We start from the raw sequence: 14994 nt of genomic DNA, 5'->3' as shown, positions 1-14994 counted from the left end.
CACATAAAACTTTTGCTCATATACCGACTTTACAGGCAACCAGAGTTTTTTTATAATATGCACCACAGTCACTGTTACCAACTTAATTTTTATTTTCCTGCACTGGTGCTCCATATAACTTACTATTTTGCGTTGCCATGTTGCAAATGTAGAGTACAGAAAAAAAATTCCTACAGTTACCTTGAAAAGTGACGATTCCTGCACTGATTACAGAACGCAAAGATTCACTTTTCCGCTCTAGTGCAGGAAAAAATTTTTCTTCACTCCAGATTTGCAACATGGCAACACAAGATAGTTGATATGGAGGATTAGTGCACGAAAACAAAAATTAAGTTGGTAAAAATGACTGTGGTTAGATTTAGATAAGAATCATTTCAATGGCTACCCTACATTTATGATAAAATCCCAATCTAGAAATCCAAAACAAGAATAATGTTCATCTAAATCATAATTAAATAATCATCATTTATGAATTCTCATCATTAAATAATAAATAATAGTTCTTTTCTATTGATAATTATTATTTCAACTCCAAGAAATGAGAAAAGTAGCAAATATACATTATAAAATTCTAATTTTGAGGTTAAATGATTACCGTTCAAAATTCAAATAAATAAAAATAATAAAAAACATAACAATACTACAATAAATATTCTCTGTTGTCTATGTTATTTTTATAAATAACATTTTTCAGCATTTTTAACTAACAGAATTTTTCAGTTTACTTTGAGCATTTTTCTCGTTAATTTGAGCAAAAGTCTAAATTTCTGAATCGTGTTTCAGTAATTTTTAGCTGGATGAAACAAACTTAGGTACGATTCTTCCTGCTAGGTCGCGCGCTTGTCGGTTCAGCCATCTTGTTGTGTTCAGCCATCTTGCATCTCGGTTCAGCCAACAAGCTGTTGGCATGTATTTTGAAGGTGAAGTTTTTGTTCCATCTGTATTTTTTCTGATTCTTGAATGAATAAAAATGAGAACTTTGGCTGAGAATTTTCAACTTCAATTGGATTATTAATTTTTTAATGAATTAAAGTTGCTATTAATAACAGCATCACACACACACACAAACATTTGATGGATTTCAGACATCATTTTACCCATAATCATTCAATCAACCACTTCTCATATTCAATGGTAACTATAGGAAAAATTAAATGTGAAATATGTGCGCAAAGTTCCTCTGCTGCACTCAAGAAGCCATTCCGCCCTCGCCTACGGCTCGGGCATAAACGTTTCTTTCGGTGCAGCAAACTGTCACTTTGCGCACTAGTTGCACAAATAACTATTTCGTCACACTGCACAGAAAGCAGCAGTTTTCCAGTAAGAAACAGTTTTTGCCAGAAAACGGTCTAGGCCAGAAAGTATTCTCTTTCCAGCCGCTTGGAAGTCCGTAGTTATAATAAGTAATCCGCTAGATTGGTCGAGTGTCCACTTTCTTCATCAAAGTCGCCATGATTTCGAATCAAACTAATTCAGCATTTGCTTCGCAACCATTTTTATTGAATTATTTATTGTTGATTAGTGCATTCCAAATTTTCAAAAATGCTTGAAGATGACGACGCCCGTGATATTCCAAGTGAAATTTTAAAAGAATTTGAAATCATGACTGCAAATCTTCTACCACTAAAATCAGGAGATAGGTATATGATAACAAGTATTCTTTATTTTGTCAGCAATACCTGTAAGGTGGCGAAAAATATCGTTCGCACCACGGGCAAAAATGTTTTTCCGGCTCTCAATCTTGAAAACCGATTTCGAGCCGGAAAAATTTCATTTTCTGCTCTAGGTGCGAAATATACTATTCCCGCACTAGAGCGGAAAAGTGATTCTTTGCATTCTGTAATCAGTGCAGCAATGGCCACTTTTCAAGGTAACTATAGGAAAAATAAATAAGTTCTTTGTTATAGTTCAGACACCGATGTGTTACTTGTAAATATTTGATAAAATACACTTACTTTTCTTGGAGTATTGAGGAATGCATTTCACTCTTGAAGAGGAGCTTCATCAACCTCAATCAACAGCCTCAGCCGAAAGCAACATCAAAATAAATAAATAGAAAATCTCTGCTTTCTCAAGAGATATATAGTAAAAATCAATGTACACCTAGGACTAGGGCTACTAGGGTACCTACATTGGTAAAAATAAAAATGAACAACGACCGCACTGTATTTCTTATTCGTCTCATCCATATTATAATCAGGTGTAATTCCTTTATGATATTATAACCTTACACCAACACGTCAGGACAGGACATAATTCACTCTGATGGACAGTATTAGAGGAGGATGTGGTTTTTAACTGCGCGAGGTCTACTGTTCACAGAACTACTAGTTATAGTTCTAAAAAAATATAATATTATTATTAATTTATCCATTCAATTGAGAACAATGATACTTCAGGAAAAGTACAATATACTTTTGCCCAAATTCGATTGGTTTCGAAGTAATATATTTAATATAAATCGAATAAATGAATATTATAAATTTCAACACTTATGAAACCTTTTTATTTGTTAAAAATTGAAATAATTCCATTTGTGAAAATTGAAAAATAATTTAATTAAAATAATGCTGTATTATTGCATTGTACAGAGATGCGAATGCTTAGGTAGGCTGGAGGTGTGACCACGATGGACAAGGTTCGGAAATCGGAATGGATACATCCGTGACACATTCAAGGTTGCACCAATACAGGAAACGGTGAGCGAGAGTCGACTACGATGGTTTTGCCATGTGATGCGCAGAGACGACGATCACATGACTAAAAGGGCGATTATCGTCAGCACTGCTGAGGGTAGAAGAGGCCGCGGTCGCCCCCGACGACTTGGGCGAGCACAATATGTAAATATATGAAAACGATGGGCGTAAACCTGGAAATGACAAAAGACAGAGAAGAATGCCGCAAATTGATTCGGAGAGCCGACCACAAATGACATGGGAGAAGGCTATATAGGATGATGATGATAATGAATGCTGTATCATTGCAGACTAATTACATCATTTGATGTTGGATTGTGTACATAGTTTTTTTACTTCCTTGCCCTATTACCATAGGCAAGGAAAGTATTGTTTTCCGAAAAAAATTAAGGTACCCCAATTTCTATACGTTTCAAGGTCCCCTGAGTCCAAAAAAATGTTTTTTGAGTATTGGTCTGTATGTGTGTGTGTGTATGAGTGTATGTGCGTCTGTGTACACGATATCTCATCTCCCAATTAACGGAATGACTTGAAATTTGGAACTTAAGGTCCTTTCACTATAAGGATCCGACACGAACAATTTCGATCAAATGCAATTCAAGATGGCGGCTAAAATGGCGAAAATGTTGTCAAAAACAGGGTTTTTCGTGATTTTCTCGGAAACGGCTCCAACGATTTTGATCAAATTCATACCTAAAATAGTCATCGATAAGCTCTATCAACTGCCACAAGTCCCATATCTGTAAAAATTTCAGGAGCTCCGCCCTATCAATGCAGATAGATTCCCAATTATCAGGCTTCAGATACAATTGAAACAAAAAAAATCAAGTGGAGTAGATTGAGCATGAAAATCTCTACAATTAATGTTCAGTAACATTTTCACCTAAAATTGAAAATAAGCTTTAAATTCGAGAAAATGTGATTATTCAATTGCAAATTATTGTTGATTCTATTAAATCATTCACTATGAAGAGATAGCAGACCTCATGTGTGTCTCCAGCGTTATTGCCCTGTCACCAGCTGGCTCAAATCTTTGAATAGTAGACTTGAGATGCGCGGGAACACTAGCGTCAGGTGATCAATTTTCATAACGGCAAGGAAAGTTGTGTGAGTGCGCCACACCAGATTTTTTTAAATGAATAATAATTGTTTGAAATTGGGGCATTTAATAGTACATTCATCTAATTTACTTCATATCACTTGAAAATGGCATAAATGTCCGAAACATGTAGTGATAAAATATTTCAAAAAAAAAGGGTACTGAGATTTTTATTTTCTTTATATTTATATTACAAGTAGCCCTGTACAGAAAAGAGATACATTCATCTAATATGTATCTATATGAAATAAGATGTTTCAAATGGCATTCAATTCTATCAGGATTGAGCTAATCAACAAAATTCAACAATTAATACTGATTAGTTCAATAAAAATAAAAATCTTTATTTTACTAGTTTCATAAAAATAAAAAACTTCTTATATAATATAGTTCTCTAGCAAATAATTCTCCTACACTATATAAAAATCTAACTTTGAAAAACACATAGACCGGATAGGAAATAGCTGTTTGACGCATTATCACTTCTGAACTAATTAAGTTCACTTCTGAACTTAATTTCCTGAGGATGGATAACATCATTTTTATTGAACAATTAATTCTAATATAAATAATAAAAATAATTATTCAATTAGTGATACAAAGTTAGGTAAAGATGACATCGAGTGGAGCCGCGTGTCCGAGACGACACGTGCTGACGTGCTCGGTTCTGGATGCGAAGGTCCCCCTCCGATTCCAAGCCGCTCAGAAACCATTTTTTTCAACTTCAATGAAGATTATTCATGTAATTTTGACAAAATAATAAATTATTATTCTGCTTGTGTATAATTTTAAATTTTCTATTGTACATTTGATAGGATGATGCTTTTAATTTTCACCATGGAGCTATAGAATTCTAATTCAATCTATTTTGTGTTTCTCACAGACCCTTGCGGGGCGCGGGTTACACCTGCTCGTTTATAATATGTATTAGCCTATTAGACGGCCTACAATAATTTCATTCCACACTTATTTGAATAATAACATTCTAAGTAAAATTTAATACATACCCAGCCAAACTTCATGTCCTACTTATAGTCAGGTCCACCTTATAATAGCAGTATTTGATTAACATTGGTGTTGCCATACTTGTCTATCTTTACAGTATAAGTAGAATTAAAATTTAAAAATTTATAAGTAAAAAAATAATTATTCCATAGTACCCTTTAAAGAAAAGTTAATATATAAAATACAATAACAACTAGTTTATGAATGTTTAATCCATTTCAAAGTCAAACTAGTTGTTATTGTTTGTTATGTAGAAAAACTGTTTTTTAAAGGTACTATGGAATTATTTTTCAACTAACAGATCAAGTAGCCCTAATTAAATACTATTATATTTATAGATTTACTTTAATATTATTAGAATTTATAAGTAAAATTTAATACTTAGTAATATTAATACTGATCTGATCCGACACTACCTTAACAATGTATTAGGTGGAGGATTAAGTTACATTAGCCCAAAGCTTAATTTCAACACTCATAAAATCTTTTTATTTGATTAACAATTAAAATAGCTCTCTATTTGTGAAAGTTAAAAAAATTAGCTCAAGGTTTTCGTTCATCAGAATGTTTTAACATGATATGACGCTTAATATGCGCCTTCTGTGAAGAGCTGTAAGGACACAGTTCACATGTGTAAGGCTTTTCGCCCGTATGTATAAACATATGCCTTTTCAGTTTGTACAGCTGCGCACTGCTGAAATCGCACACTGTACATTGATGCAACGCTCCTATCTGGTGCGTTTTCGTGTTATGACCTTTGAATTGTTGAAAATCGAACGTACTATAATCGCAGAGTGTACACTGATAATTTTTTCTCTCGCTATGTGTCAACATGTGTCGCTTAAGATGAACCAATTGAGTGGCACCATGACCACATTCAGAACATTTAAAAGGTTTTTCACCAGTATGAGTTAACATGTGCTGCTTTAGTTTCGAGTTTCTAAAGCAAATGTATTCACATTCAGTGCAACAAAACTTTTTCTCATGAGAGTGCGTTTTCGTATGACGTTGAAAACTAGCATGATCAACAGTACTAAAGCTACAAAATGTACACTTGAATACTCCCTCATCACTATGAACCAACATGTGGGATTGGAGTTTATTACTTTGAAAACAAGAATACTCACACTGAGAACACTTGAATGGAGCCTCCTTTGTGTGAATCACCATATGCCGTTTGAGTTTGAAAGATTCGTCACATATGTACTCACATTCACTGCAGCGAAAAGCAGGCCCATAGTGTTTTCGCATATGCACGTCCATTTCGACACTACTCAAACTACTATAATTATTACATACACTACACGTCAATAACTTTTTCCGCTTATGAGCACGCATGTGACGTTTGTAAAACTTGGTCGCAAACGATTTATTACAAAGTGTACACATTTTCCTCCCATCAACTATTTCATTAACGATCTTCTCTTCATCAGTCACATCAAAGCCATCAATTTCTTCTGTTTCAATTTGATTAAATCCACTATCGATGACTTCTGTTTTGATGACCAAATCCACTGTTTCATAGTTTTCGTTTATTAATTCCTCATTACTTTTTGAATTTTCCACTGTCCATGTGGAGTCACTAATTTCACCATTTAGAACACATGAAACTAAATCCTCAGCACTCAACGGAGAAAACGATGAGTCCACGGGCTCTGCAATGTTAAATTATAAATAAATATTGTGCATTTGAACCATTATTCAATTACCTTTTCATAAATCATGAACATTTTATAAATAAATGAATGGTTAAATAAACTGACAGTTGCTGATACTGAATCTTGATGAGTCTATCACTATTTTCGTATGGATTCAATTTATAAAAACTAATTCATTGGAGTATTTCCACCTCGCCATATAATTCAATATCGACCAATTTTTTTTTGGAAAAGAGTGCCTCACCTTTTTTCTCTTTTGAATGTTTCATCTAATAAGTTAGATGAGTGAACCAGCCACTGGTTCACTAATGTTAAACCATTAGTATAGGGAGACCGGCTCAATACTTTCAGTTTTCAAAATATACTGCATTGAAGGTTTCCATTCCATATGAAAAAGTTTAAAGATGGTCATTATGCAAATGCACAATTATTCAACCCATGTAGGAGCGATTTCAATCGACGAATAGGGAAAAAATCAGATCAACCTACAGGTTAGAATTTGAGATTTGATCGATTATATTGAAGTTCATTAGAATTTCATCCTGAACAGTTTTTGTTTGTTAAATATTGTATTACTATATTGTTTATTTTGTGTGCTATGCACTATATATTTACATTATTTTGTGAACTGTTTCTTTTTGAAGAGAAAAATTTGATTTGATCTGAATGAGGTAACAAGATTCTTGATATAAGATATACTTTTCAGCTATGTTACTTATGCAAACCAATAGTTTTTAGGAACAAGGATACTCACAATTTTCAAGTTATTACTGACATAATAATTATATATAAAAATGAATTGAAGCTTCATGAATAATTTTATTGAAGATAATATTTTCAATCAAATTTGAAAATATTACTTTGTCATCACTAAAGTCATTCCACGTTATGAAATATGATTAATAGTTGAATCTTATTCGTTTAATTGACTTTATTCCTTTATTTTTAACTGAATCGTATATAGTATCAAGTCCAACAGCAAGGCCTATCAGCATAAATGGAGGAAGAACAAAGAACAGATGATAAATTAATATTGATACTTACCCTCAGCTGCTGTCATGTCCAAACTATCTGGATCTTGATACAAGTCTGTTTCACTATCATTGTCACTATCTTGTAAATCATCAAAATTGTCAGGTTCCTACAAAAGTTTTACAAGTTATCATATAATAATAAGGCTCAGAGCTGGGGTCAGAGTTTTCAGGTCGCACCTGATCAATTGCAGGGCCTCTGACATGACCTACAGTCTGTGTTAAATAAGTTGAGACTTGACCCTCCATCCGAAGAAATTACAAGGTTGCCAATTCGTGAAAAATTGCAACTTTCCCAAATTTCCAATTCAACGTCAGAATTAGATGTAGAATATCATCCCCGATATCCTAGTAGTGCTATAAAAATTTTCAGGGTTGAAGGTTTAAAAGGAAATGTAACTTTCATGATAAAATTGGAAACATCGTAAAGATTTTTTTTTCTATTGAATATCACTTCTCTCAGAATATCATGAGGCATCGTAGTACATAATAATTTGATATCAAATTAATGGGGAGAATGTATTCTTTCTATTGGTGTCTGGATCATTTTTATCCGACCAACAGTTATTTTTAATAATTGATGATTATGTTCGTGATGTCGAGCAGAAAACATGAAATTATCGACATGCTGGAAACTTTTTTGTTTCGAAAGATAAGTGTGTGGTGAAAGCGAAAATTTCTCAGAAATAATTGTAATTATTTTTTCAATTGTCAAAAGTAGTCGGTAGATCGTATTTTGGTCTCCAAGGAATTTTAAAGTTAGGAGAGCGGCTGCATGGTATGCATTGTGTACCAAATTGTATTCTAAAGGCTGGAATTTTACAAAATATTTGACTGAATTATTTAAAACGCAAGCAGCTAATTGCCTCTAGAAAGGATGTAATGATAATGAAACACTGCTTGTATTATTCTAAGCAAGGTTGTCATTTTCACTATTTATAATCATGTGGTTTGCAATATTGCTGAATTTTTCAATCGTTCTGTATTTTGTTTTTGTTGATCCCAGCTGTTGATAGCATAATGGTGGCACACCATTCAGACGCTATCCTTACTTTGAAACTTTTGAGAGGCCAAAATACGTTCTTCCGAGTACGTTTGACAATTGGAAAGATAATTTCAATTATTTATGAGAAACTATCTCGCTTTCACCAACTACTTTCCATCAACTACAAGTTTCCAGCATGACGAAAATTTTATGTTTTCTGCTCGAAATGTCTCGACTTCGACGAACATAATAATCAATTATTGAATAATAACTATATGTCGGATAAAAATGATCCAGACACCAATAGAAAAGAGACATTCTCCCCGTTAATTTGATATAAAATTACGCGTTACGATGCCCCATGATTCTGAGAGAAGTGATATTCAAAAGAAAAATAAATCTTCGCGATGTTTTCCAAGTTAAATTTCCTTTTAATCCTTCAACCCTGACACTTTTTTAACACTACTATCGGGGATGATATTCTACATCCAGTTCTGACGTTGAATTGGAAATTTGAGAAAGTTCCAATTTTACACGATTTGGCAACCCTGTAATTTCTTCGGATGGAGGGCCAAGTCTCAACTTATTTTACACAGATTATAACGACCTTTTTTAGGCACCGGGACCAAGAGTTTAGCGTGTCCATCAGAAACACGGGTCTTATGAATAGTTGATACAAGCACAGAAACTAGTAACATAAAATAGTACACATATAATAAGTCAATCTCAAGAATTAAAAAAAAACTTATTTATTAAATTGCGGTGCTGTCAAGAGGTGGTATCTTGCAAGAGATTGTGTTATGTTGTATAATTTGTTCAGGATATGGAGATTATTTATGTTCATGTTATGACAATGTAAGTAATGTGAGAAATTGTATCAAATCAATGCTGATAGAATAAGAAAAATTGACTAGTGGAATTAAGAAAAACCAAGAGTGACCTTTCTTTTGGTAAAAACCCAAGATTGACCTAATTTTAAGATAATTAATTAAATGAAATTCCAAATTGTTTATTATTTGAAATTTCATTCAATTATATTGAAATTAGGCCTATTTATTGTAATTTCTATTGATAAATAATATGAATGAATATATTCCAGTAAATTAAGTTGAATGTAACAGAACGTACTAAATAAAGTTATTTCTGGTAATCTGCTCTTATACAGATTATTATCATCCCATTGATGGTCAAACGAGAATCATGCCATGAAGCTATTGAAGAACGACTTCTATAGTGAGGTCCACATCATACTGACAGTATTTGTTCAACTTTGGAATTGCTATCCTTGTCTATCATTCGACAAAGCCGGTGGTACTATATTTTTCTAGGTCCACAACGATGCTAATTGTGTTTTTGACAGTGTAAAAATATAATTAATTAATGCAGAGAATCTGCATCGCTATTCTTCTATCTTTATTCACTGTCATTATAACGTGGACCTCACTATATGAATATTTTTCTCCTCTTATTACAGTATAGTAATCTATTCAATTCAAGAACCCTTTAAATATTGAATGATGAAACATAGATAGGCCTAGGCCTACATAATATTCAGTAATTATTAGCCTACAGTATTGATTGAGCTTACCAGTTTAATGAATACTACTTCTTGTTCCATGTTGGAAGATTCATCAACCTTTTAAATGCCCGTTAGCTGTAAAGATATGAAATAAGTTACCGTATACAATACTTTGAATAATTGATAGATTGTATGAGAATAACAAAAATAATTAAGACACGTACAAAGGATTTGAGCCTAAAATAAAATATGGATATTATCATATTATCAAATAAGATTAACTTGGATGAAAATTTAAATAAATCTTTATTCTTTTCAATACCGTACCACAACACGGCAATAATCTTATCATTATTACAAAGTTGGAAGAAAAGGCACAGCTTGATTCTTATCGTAACTTTAATATCAAAACTAGATACTAGCAATATTCTCTGATGACTAATCTATATCGATGATATCAGTCAGAAATAGTTACAGTTAAGTACTTTGTTGTTTGTTCCTAAGTTAGTGTATAAGCTTAGATGAATAAAACGTAAGATCGATCCAATGTAAGCAGAGACAAATGATCTACAGACACTATTAAACGGCATCTTTACTCTATGATATAAGGTAAGGTTGTCTAGAATACATATCTGTTATACTAAAATATTATTTTCCCTTCAAATTTAAATCTTTTGTAAATGTTATAGCTAACCCTAAATACAAACTTCGAAAAGTAGGTCATTGTTATTGTTTAGACCCCAACTATACGGGCGTCTTGAACTGGATTTATTTTGGGTCTTCAGAAAACGCATGGTCTCTTATGGGATTTATTCCGCTTGTATAGGTAGTTAACTTCAACACCATAAGCTTGCATCCGGCTGACGATTAATTTTAAATAAATGAATTTTATATAAAAATAACGGGGAGAATACCACTTTTGATATCCAAATCATGTTTATCCTATTCATAGTGATTCTCTAATTATGATTATAATCGTCAATGTCAATACATTTTGAACGAAAAACAACAAATTTCCAACATGCAAGAGACGTTTTTGTTTCAAGAGATAACAATTATTGGGTAGCCTACCTAGTAAAAGCAAGAGAGTTTTACAGAAATAATCGAAAATATTTTTCAATTGTCAAAGGTATAGTTGGAAGATTGTACAGAATGCAGTAGTCTCGTTTAAAGATGTGTCATTTCTAGAGAAAGGTGTGAATTATAAATTAGCATAATTTTTCATAAATACAACTGGCAACTTCCCAATCCCAGATTAATCAAGTAATCTGTTTGTTCTGAGATCTGACAAGATTGCGGTTTTTTAAAAGATTGAATTAATAGCAACCAGAATTCTGAAATTAATCTAAGAGTTAACAAAATTTAAATAGTGGGCTACTTACTGAACAGATTACGATGACTTGTATTATAAAATAAAGAATACAATCATATTGGCAAACCCTGTTTATTGGTCAGTTAAGTAATAGGTGATGTCAAGATTTTTAAAAAGTTGTCACTTAAATATTATTATCTATTATAAGTAATCCTCAATGTTATCAAATGAATGGAATGACCTAAAAATGCATCTCATCAGTACGGTTATTTGGAATAAATCATATTGCACTACCTTTTGATTCAACTTTGATTTCCTCTTGAAAATTCATTCAAAAATATTCAATGACATTTACTAACTTAAAAGTAATTAAAAGTTTTATGTTGATTGAAAGTATAATTATTACAAAATAAAACTATCAGTCATAGCATTTACATAGATTTTAGGTTAACCTAGCCTACAAAAATACAATAACAAACTCAAAGTTTCGACCTCGATATTTCTTTCCTCGACATGTTGCTGTCGACGTCTAGTTCATCTTCGGCCAATCAGAGCTTTGAATATGGTATCCAGAAGATTCCAGAACATTCTTGACCAATAGGAAACGTATATAAGATAGACGCGCCACATTAGCAATCTTTTGAAAAACAGGGACAGTATTGAATAGTGTATTAAACGCGAAAGAGTTTTATTGTTATACAAGAATAAATTGGAAATTGTTCTTACAACTGGAACACGTTTTTTTCTGAATTGCGAATAAGTGTTTTTTGTTGACAGGAAATTGGAATTGCCATACTATTACAAATAAAATCATGCCTGGAGGATCACCAACAATCGGCATCGATTTGGGAACAACTTATTCCTGTGCTGGAGCCTTTCTAATGGGAGAAGTACGAATATTGGTCAACGATCAAGGCAACAAAACAACGCCGAGCTATGTTGCTTTTACGGACCATGCACGTTTTATCGGCGAAGCAGCGAAAAACTACGTTACAAGGAATCCACAGAATACAGTATTCGATGCGAAACGACTTATAGGACGCCGGTATGATGACCCGAAGATCACACAGGGAATGAGACACTGGCAGTTTGGAGTATTGAACGATTGTGGTAAGCCAATAATTGAAGTTGATTTTAAAGGCGCAAAAAAACGATTCTATCCTGAAGAAATAAGTGCCATGATTCTTGCAAAAATGAAAGAGATTGCAGAAAACAACTTGGGTACGGCTGTGAATAATGCAGTCATCACTGTGCCAGCTTATTTTAATGATTCTCAGCGACAAGCAACTAAAGATGCAGGAACTATTGCTGGATTTAATGTGTTGCGAATTATCAACGAACCCACTGCCGCTGCACTAGCTTACGGTTTGGATAAACATGTAAAAGGAGAGCGTAACGTTCTCATTTTTGACCTGGGAGGAGGCACTTTCGACGTCTCTATTCTCACAATCGATGAATGCTCAGTGTTTGAAGTACAGTCTACAGCAGGTAACACGTACCTTGGGGGAGAAGATTTTGATTACCGACTTGTTGATTATCTATGTGAGGAATTCAGGCGGAAGCATGGCATGGACTTGAGAACTAATCGTCGAGCTATGGCTAGATTGAAAACTGCAGCTGAAAGAGCGAAACGCTCTCTTTCGTCAAGTACAGAGGCAAGTATTGAGATTGATTCACTGATTGAAGGCATTGACTTCTTCACGAGAGTATCTCGCACCCGTTTTGAGGAGTTGTGTGCTGATCTTTTTCTTTCAACACTGCTACCAGTAGAAAGAGCACTCGAATGTGCCAGGATGGATAAATCGGAGATTCACGATGTTGTGCTTGTCGGTGGGTCAACTCGTATTCCCAAGATCCAGTCATTACTGCAGAACTTCTTCAATGGCAAGCCCTTAAATGTGGCTATTAATCCTGATGAAGCAGTAGCGTACGGAGCAGCAATCTATGCAGCAATTTTGACAGGAGACAATGGAGCTTTCATCAAAGATATACTTCTAGTTGATGTGACTCCATTATCATTGGGAATTGAAACAGGAGTCGATATAATGGCAACAGTCATCGAACGCAACACTCAGATACCTTGTAAACGATCTCGAATCTTCACAACACACGAAGACAATCAGCCTGATGTTGAAATTCAAATATACGAAGGTGAACGAGTGTTGGCAAAAGACAACAATCTTCTAGGAACGTTCGACCTGATTGGAATCCCCCCAGCACCCAGAGGAGTGCCTCAAATCAAAGTTACTTTTGATATCAATGCGGATGGTATTTTGAATGTAGAAGCTGAGGATATCGGAACAGGATTTTCTGAGAATATCACGATCAAAAACAACAAGGGACGTCTGTCACCAGCTCAGATTAATCGAATGCTTGCCGAAGCCGAACAATTCAAGAAGGAAGACGAAAAACTGCGACAGAGAGTGAGCATAATGAATCAGATGGAAAGCTACATTTTTAGCACAAAACAAGCTGTCAATGAAGCTGGGAATAAGATAACAGAGATAGAAAAGATTGAGACACTGCAGTGTTGTGATGAGTATCTACAGTGGCTTGAGGCCAACCCCACAGCTGAGAAAGATGAGTTGCAGCTAAAATTCAATGAGCTACAGATACAATGTGCAGTCGTTTTGGTCAAAATTCATCAGGATGATCCTAAAGGCAAATTCATCAACATTGATCACTTGAAATGTTAATTTCTAGGTAAGTTAGTTGGTTTTTATATTCATAGTTAGTTAAATAAGGTTTTATATACATCATAATATATCTTTAGTTAATCTTCAGTTTAAATTTTCTAGATATAAAGTAAGCTCGGAGCTGCATAGTATTGTCACACAATTGATTAAAATATTGTTGAATCGTTATTAATAAATGAAAATGTATAAAAAAAGTCCTAAGAGAAAGTACAACTGTCAAGCCTGAATGTAAGACTGATTTCAAACATCATATTGTTTTATTACAACAGGGCAAAGATGTAGTTGAATGTGAACCCAGAATGTAGTTTGAAATGATTATTAAATGTAAAAGACTGTTTTTCTATATACAATTTATTATAGTGATGCATTTCTTTTATATTAGTAGACTTTCTTGATAATTTGATTACAATGTGTAATGTATTGAAAAATAAGTGCCTTCGCATTATGAAACTCTACCTCAGATTTTAAAAGGATAAGATTTCGATTAAAATACGATGAAAGACCAATGTATTCATCTTGTTTGAATAAAATAAAATGTTATAAAATAATTTGTTTTCATTTTTTGAACCTAAGCCAAATTTGAATAGTATTGGGCAACAGTTTCCAATTACTACTTTGTAATCGAAATAAATTAAATTATGATCACCTTGATTACAATCAATGATGATGGGGTCTGGGCTTTGCAAATGCAACCTTCTTTGCTCGGCCTGATGGTAGGTTAGAATCTTGCCCGTGAGCATGGATACACTTGATCATCTCATCCCATTACCTACGCACAAGGGCCCAAGTAAAAAGCTTATGTGAGCGTCAACCATAAAAAAATCATAAAAATAATCATTTCATTTCTATTTCATTGTATTTTATTACTGTAGAGTTGTCTCAGTAAAGCATTAAACTAGAGAGAAAACCACTCAATAATAATGTAGAGCACTCATTTAATTAATCTAGTATTCTAGGTAATAACAAAAGCACTAAATCATAAAAATATTGTGA

At 33.5% G+C, this 14994-nt stretch overlaps 2 protein-coding genes across 4 annotated transcripts; one reads left to right on the top strand and one right to left on the bottom strand.

The window, feature by feature from the left end:
• Positions 1 to 5262: 5262 nt before the first annotated feature.
• Positions 5263 to 14670, bottom strand: LOC111048531 (oocyte zinc finger protein XlCOF7.1). Of its 3 annotated transcripts, none has more exons than XM_022334435.2 (4): positions 14648 to 14670; positions 10063 to 10128; positions 7503 to 7599; positions 5263 to 6455 (listed from the first exon to the last, which is right to left on the bottom strand). In XM_022334435.2, exons 2-4 carry the CDS (start codon positions 10090 to 10092, stop codon positions 5344 to 5346), a joined length of 1239 nt encoding a protein of 412 aa, XP_022190127.1. In that variant the 5' UTR covers positions 10093 to 10128; positions 14648 to 14670; the 3' UTR covers positions 5263 to 5343. The 3 variants fall into 3 exon arrangements, with proteins under 3 accessions (XP_022190127.1, XP_022190126.1, XP_022190128.1); XM_022334434.2 differs by lacking the exon at positions 14648 to 14670 and adding an exon at positions 11600 to 11876; XM_022334436.2 differs by lacking the exon at positions 14648 to 14670 and adding an exon at positions 11376 to 11582.
• Positions 10444 to 14552, top strand: LOC111048530 (heat shock protein 68). The gene is made up of 2 exons (XM_022334433.2): positions 10444 to 10602; positions 12083 to 14552. Exon 2 carries the CDS (start codon positions 12118 to 12120, stop codon positions 13999 to 14001), a length of 1884 nt encoding a protein of 627 aa, XP_022190125.2. The 5' UTR covers positions 10444 to 10602; positions 12083 to 12117; the 3' UTR covers positions 14002 to 14552.
• Positions 14671 to 14994: the final 324 nt, after the last annotated feature.

The sequence above is a fragment of the Nilaparvata lugens genome, unplaced genomic scaffold (assembly GCF_014356525.2).
Source record: "Nilaparvata lugens isolate BPH unplaced genomic scaffold, ASM1435652v1 scaffold1848, whole genome shotgun sequence".
NCBI lineage: Eukaryota > Metazoa > Arthropoda > Insecta > Hemiptera > Delphacidae > Nilaparvata > Nilaparvata lugens.
The sequence above is the reverse complement of the archived record's forward strand: the minus strand, read 5'-3'. Positions and strand labels throughout refer to the sequence as shown.

Excerpts from the sequence above, each read along its gene's own strand:
- LOC111048531 (XM_022334435.2), bottom strand. The coding sequence starts at position 10,092 with ATGGAACAAGAAGTAGTATTCATTAAACTG. Across the intron at positions 7,600-10,062 it reads AAGTAGTATTCATTAAACTG|GAACCTGACAATTTTGATGA; the intron begins GTAAGCTCAATC and ends AAACTTTTGTAG. Across the intron at positions 6,456-7,502 it reads GGACATGACAGCAGCTGAGG|AGCCCGTGGACTCATCGTTT; the intron begins GTAAGTATCAAT and ends TTAACATTGCAG.
- LOC111048530 (XM_022334433.2), top strand. The coding sequence starts at position 12,118 with ATGCCTGGAGGATCACCAACAATCGGCATCGATTTGGGAACAACTTAT.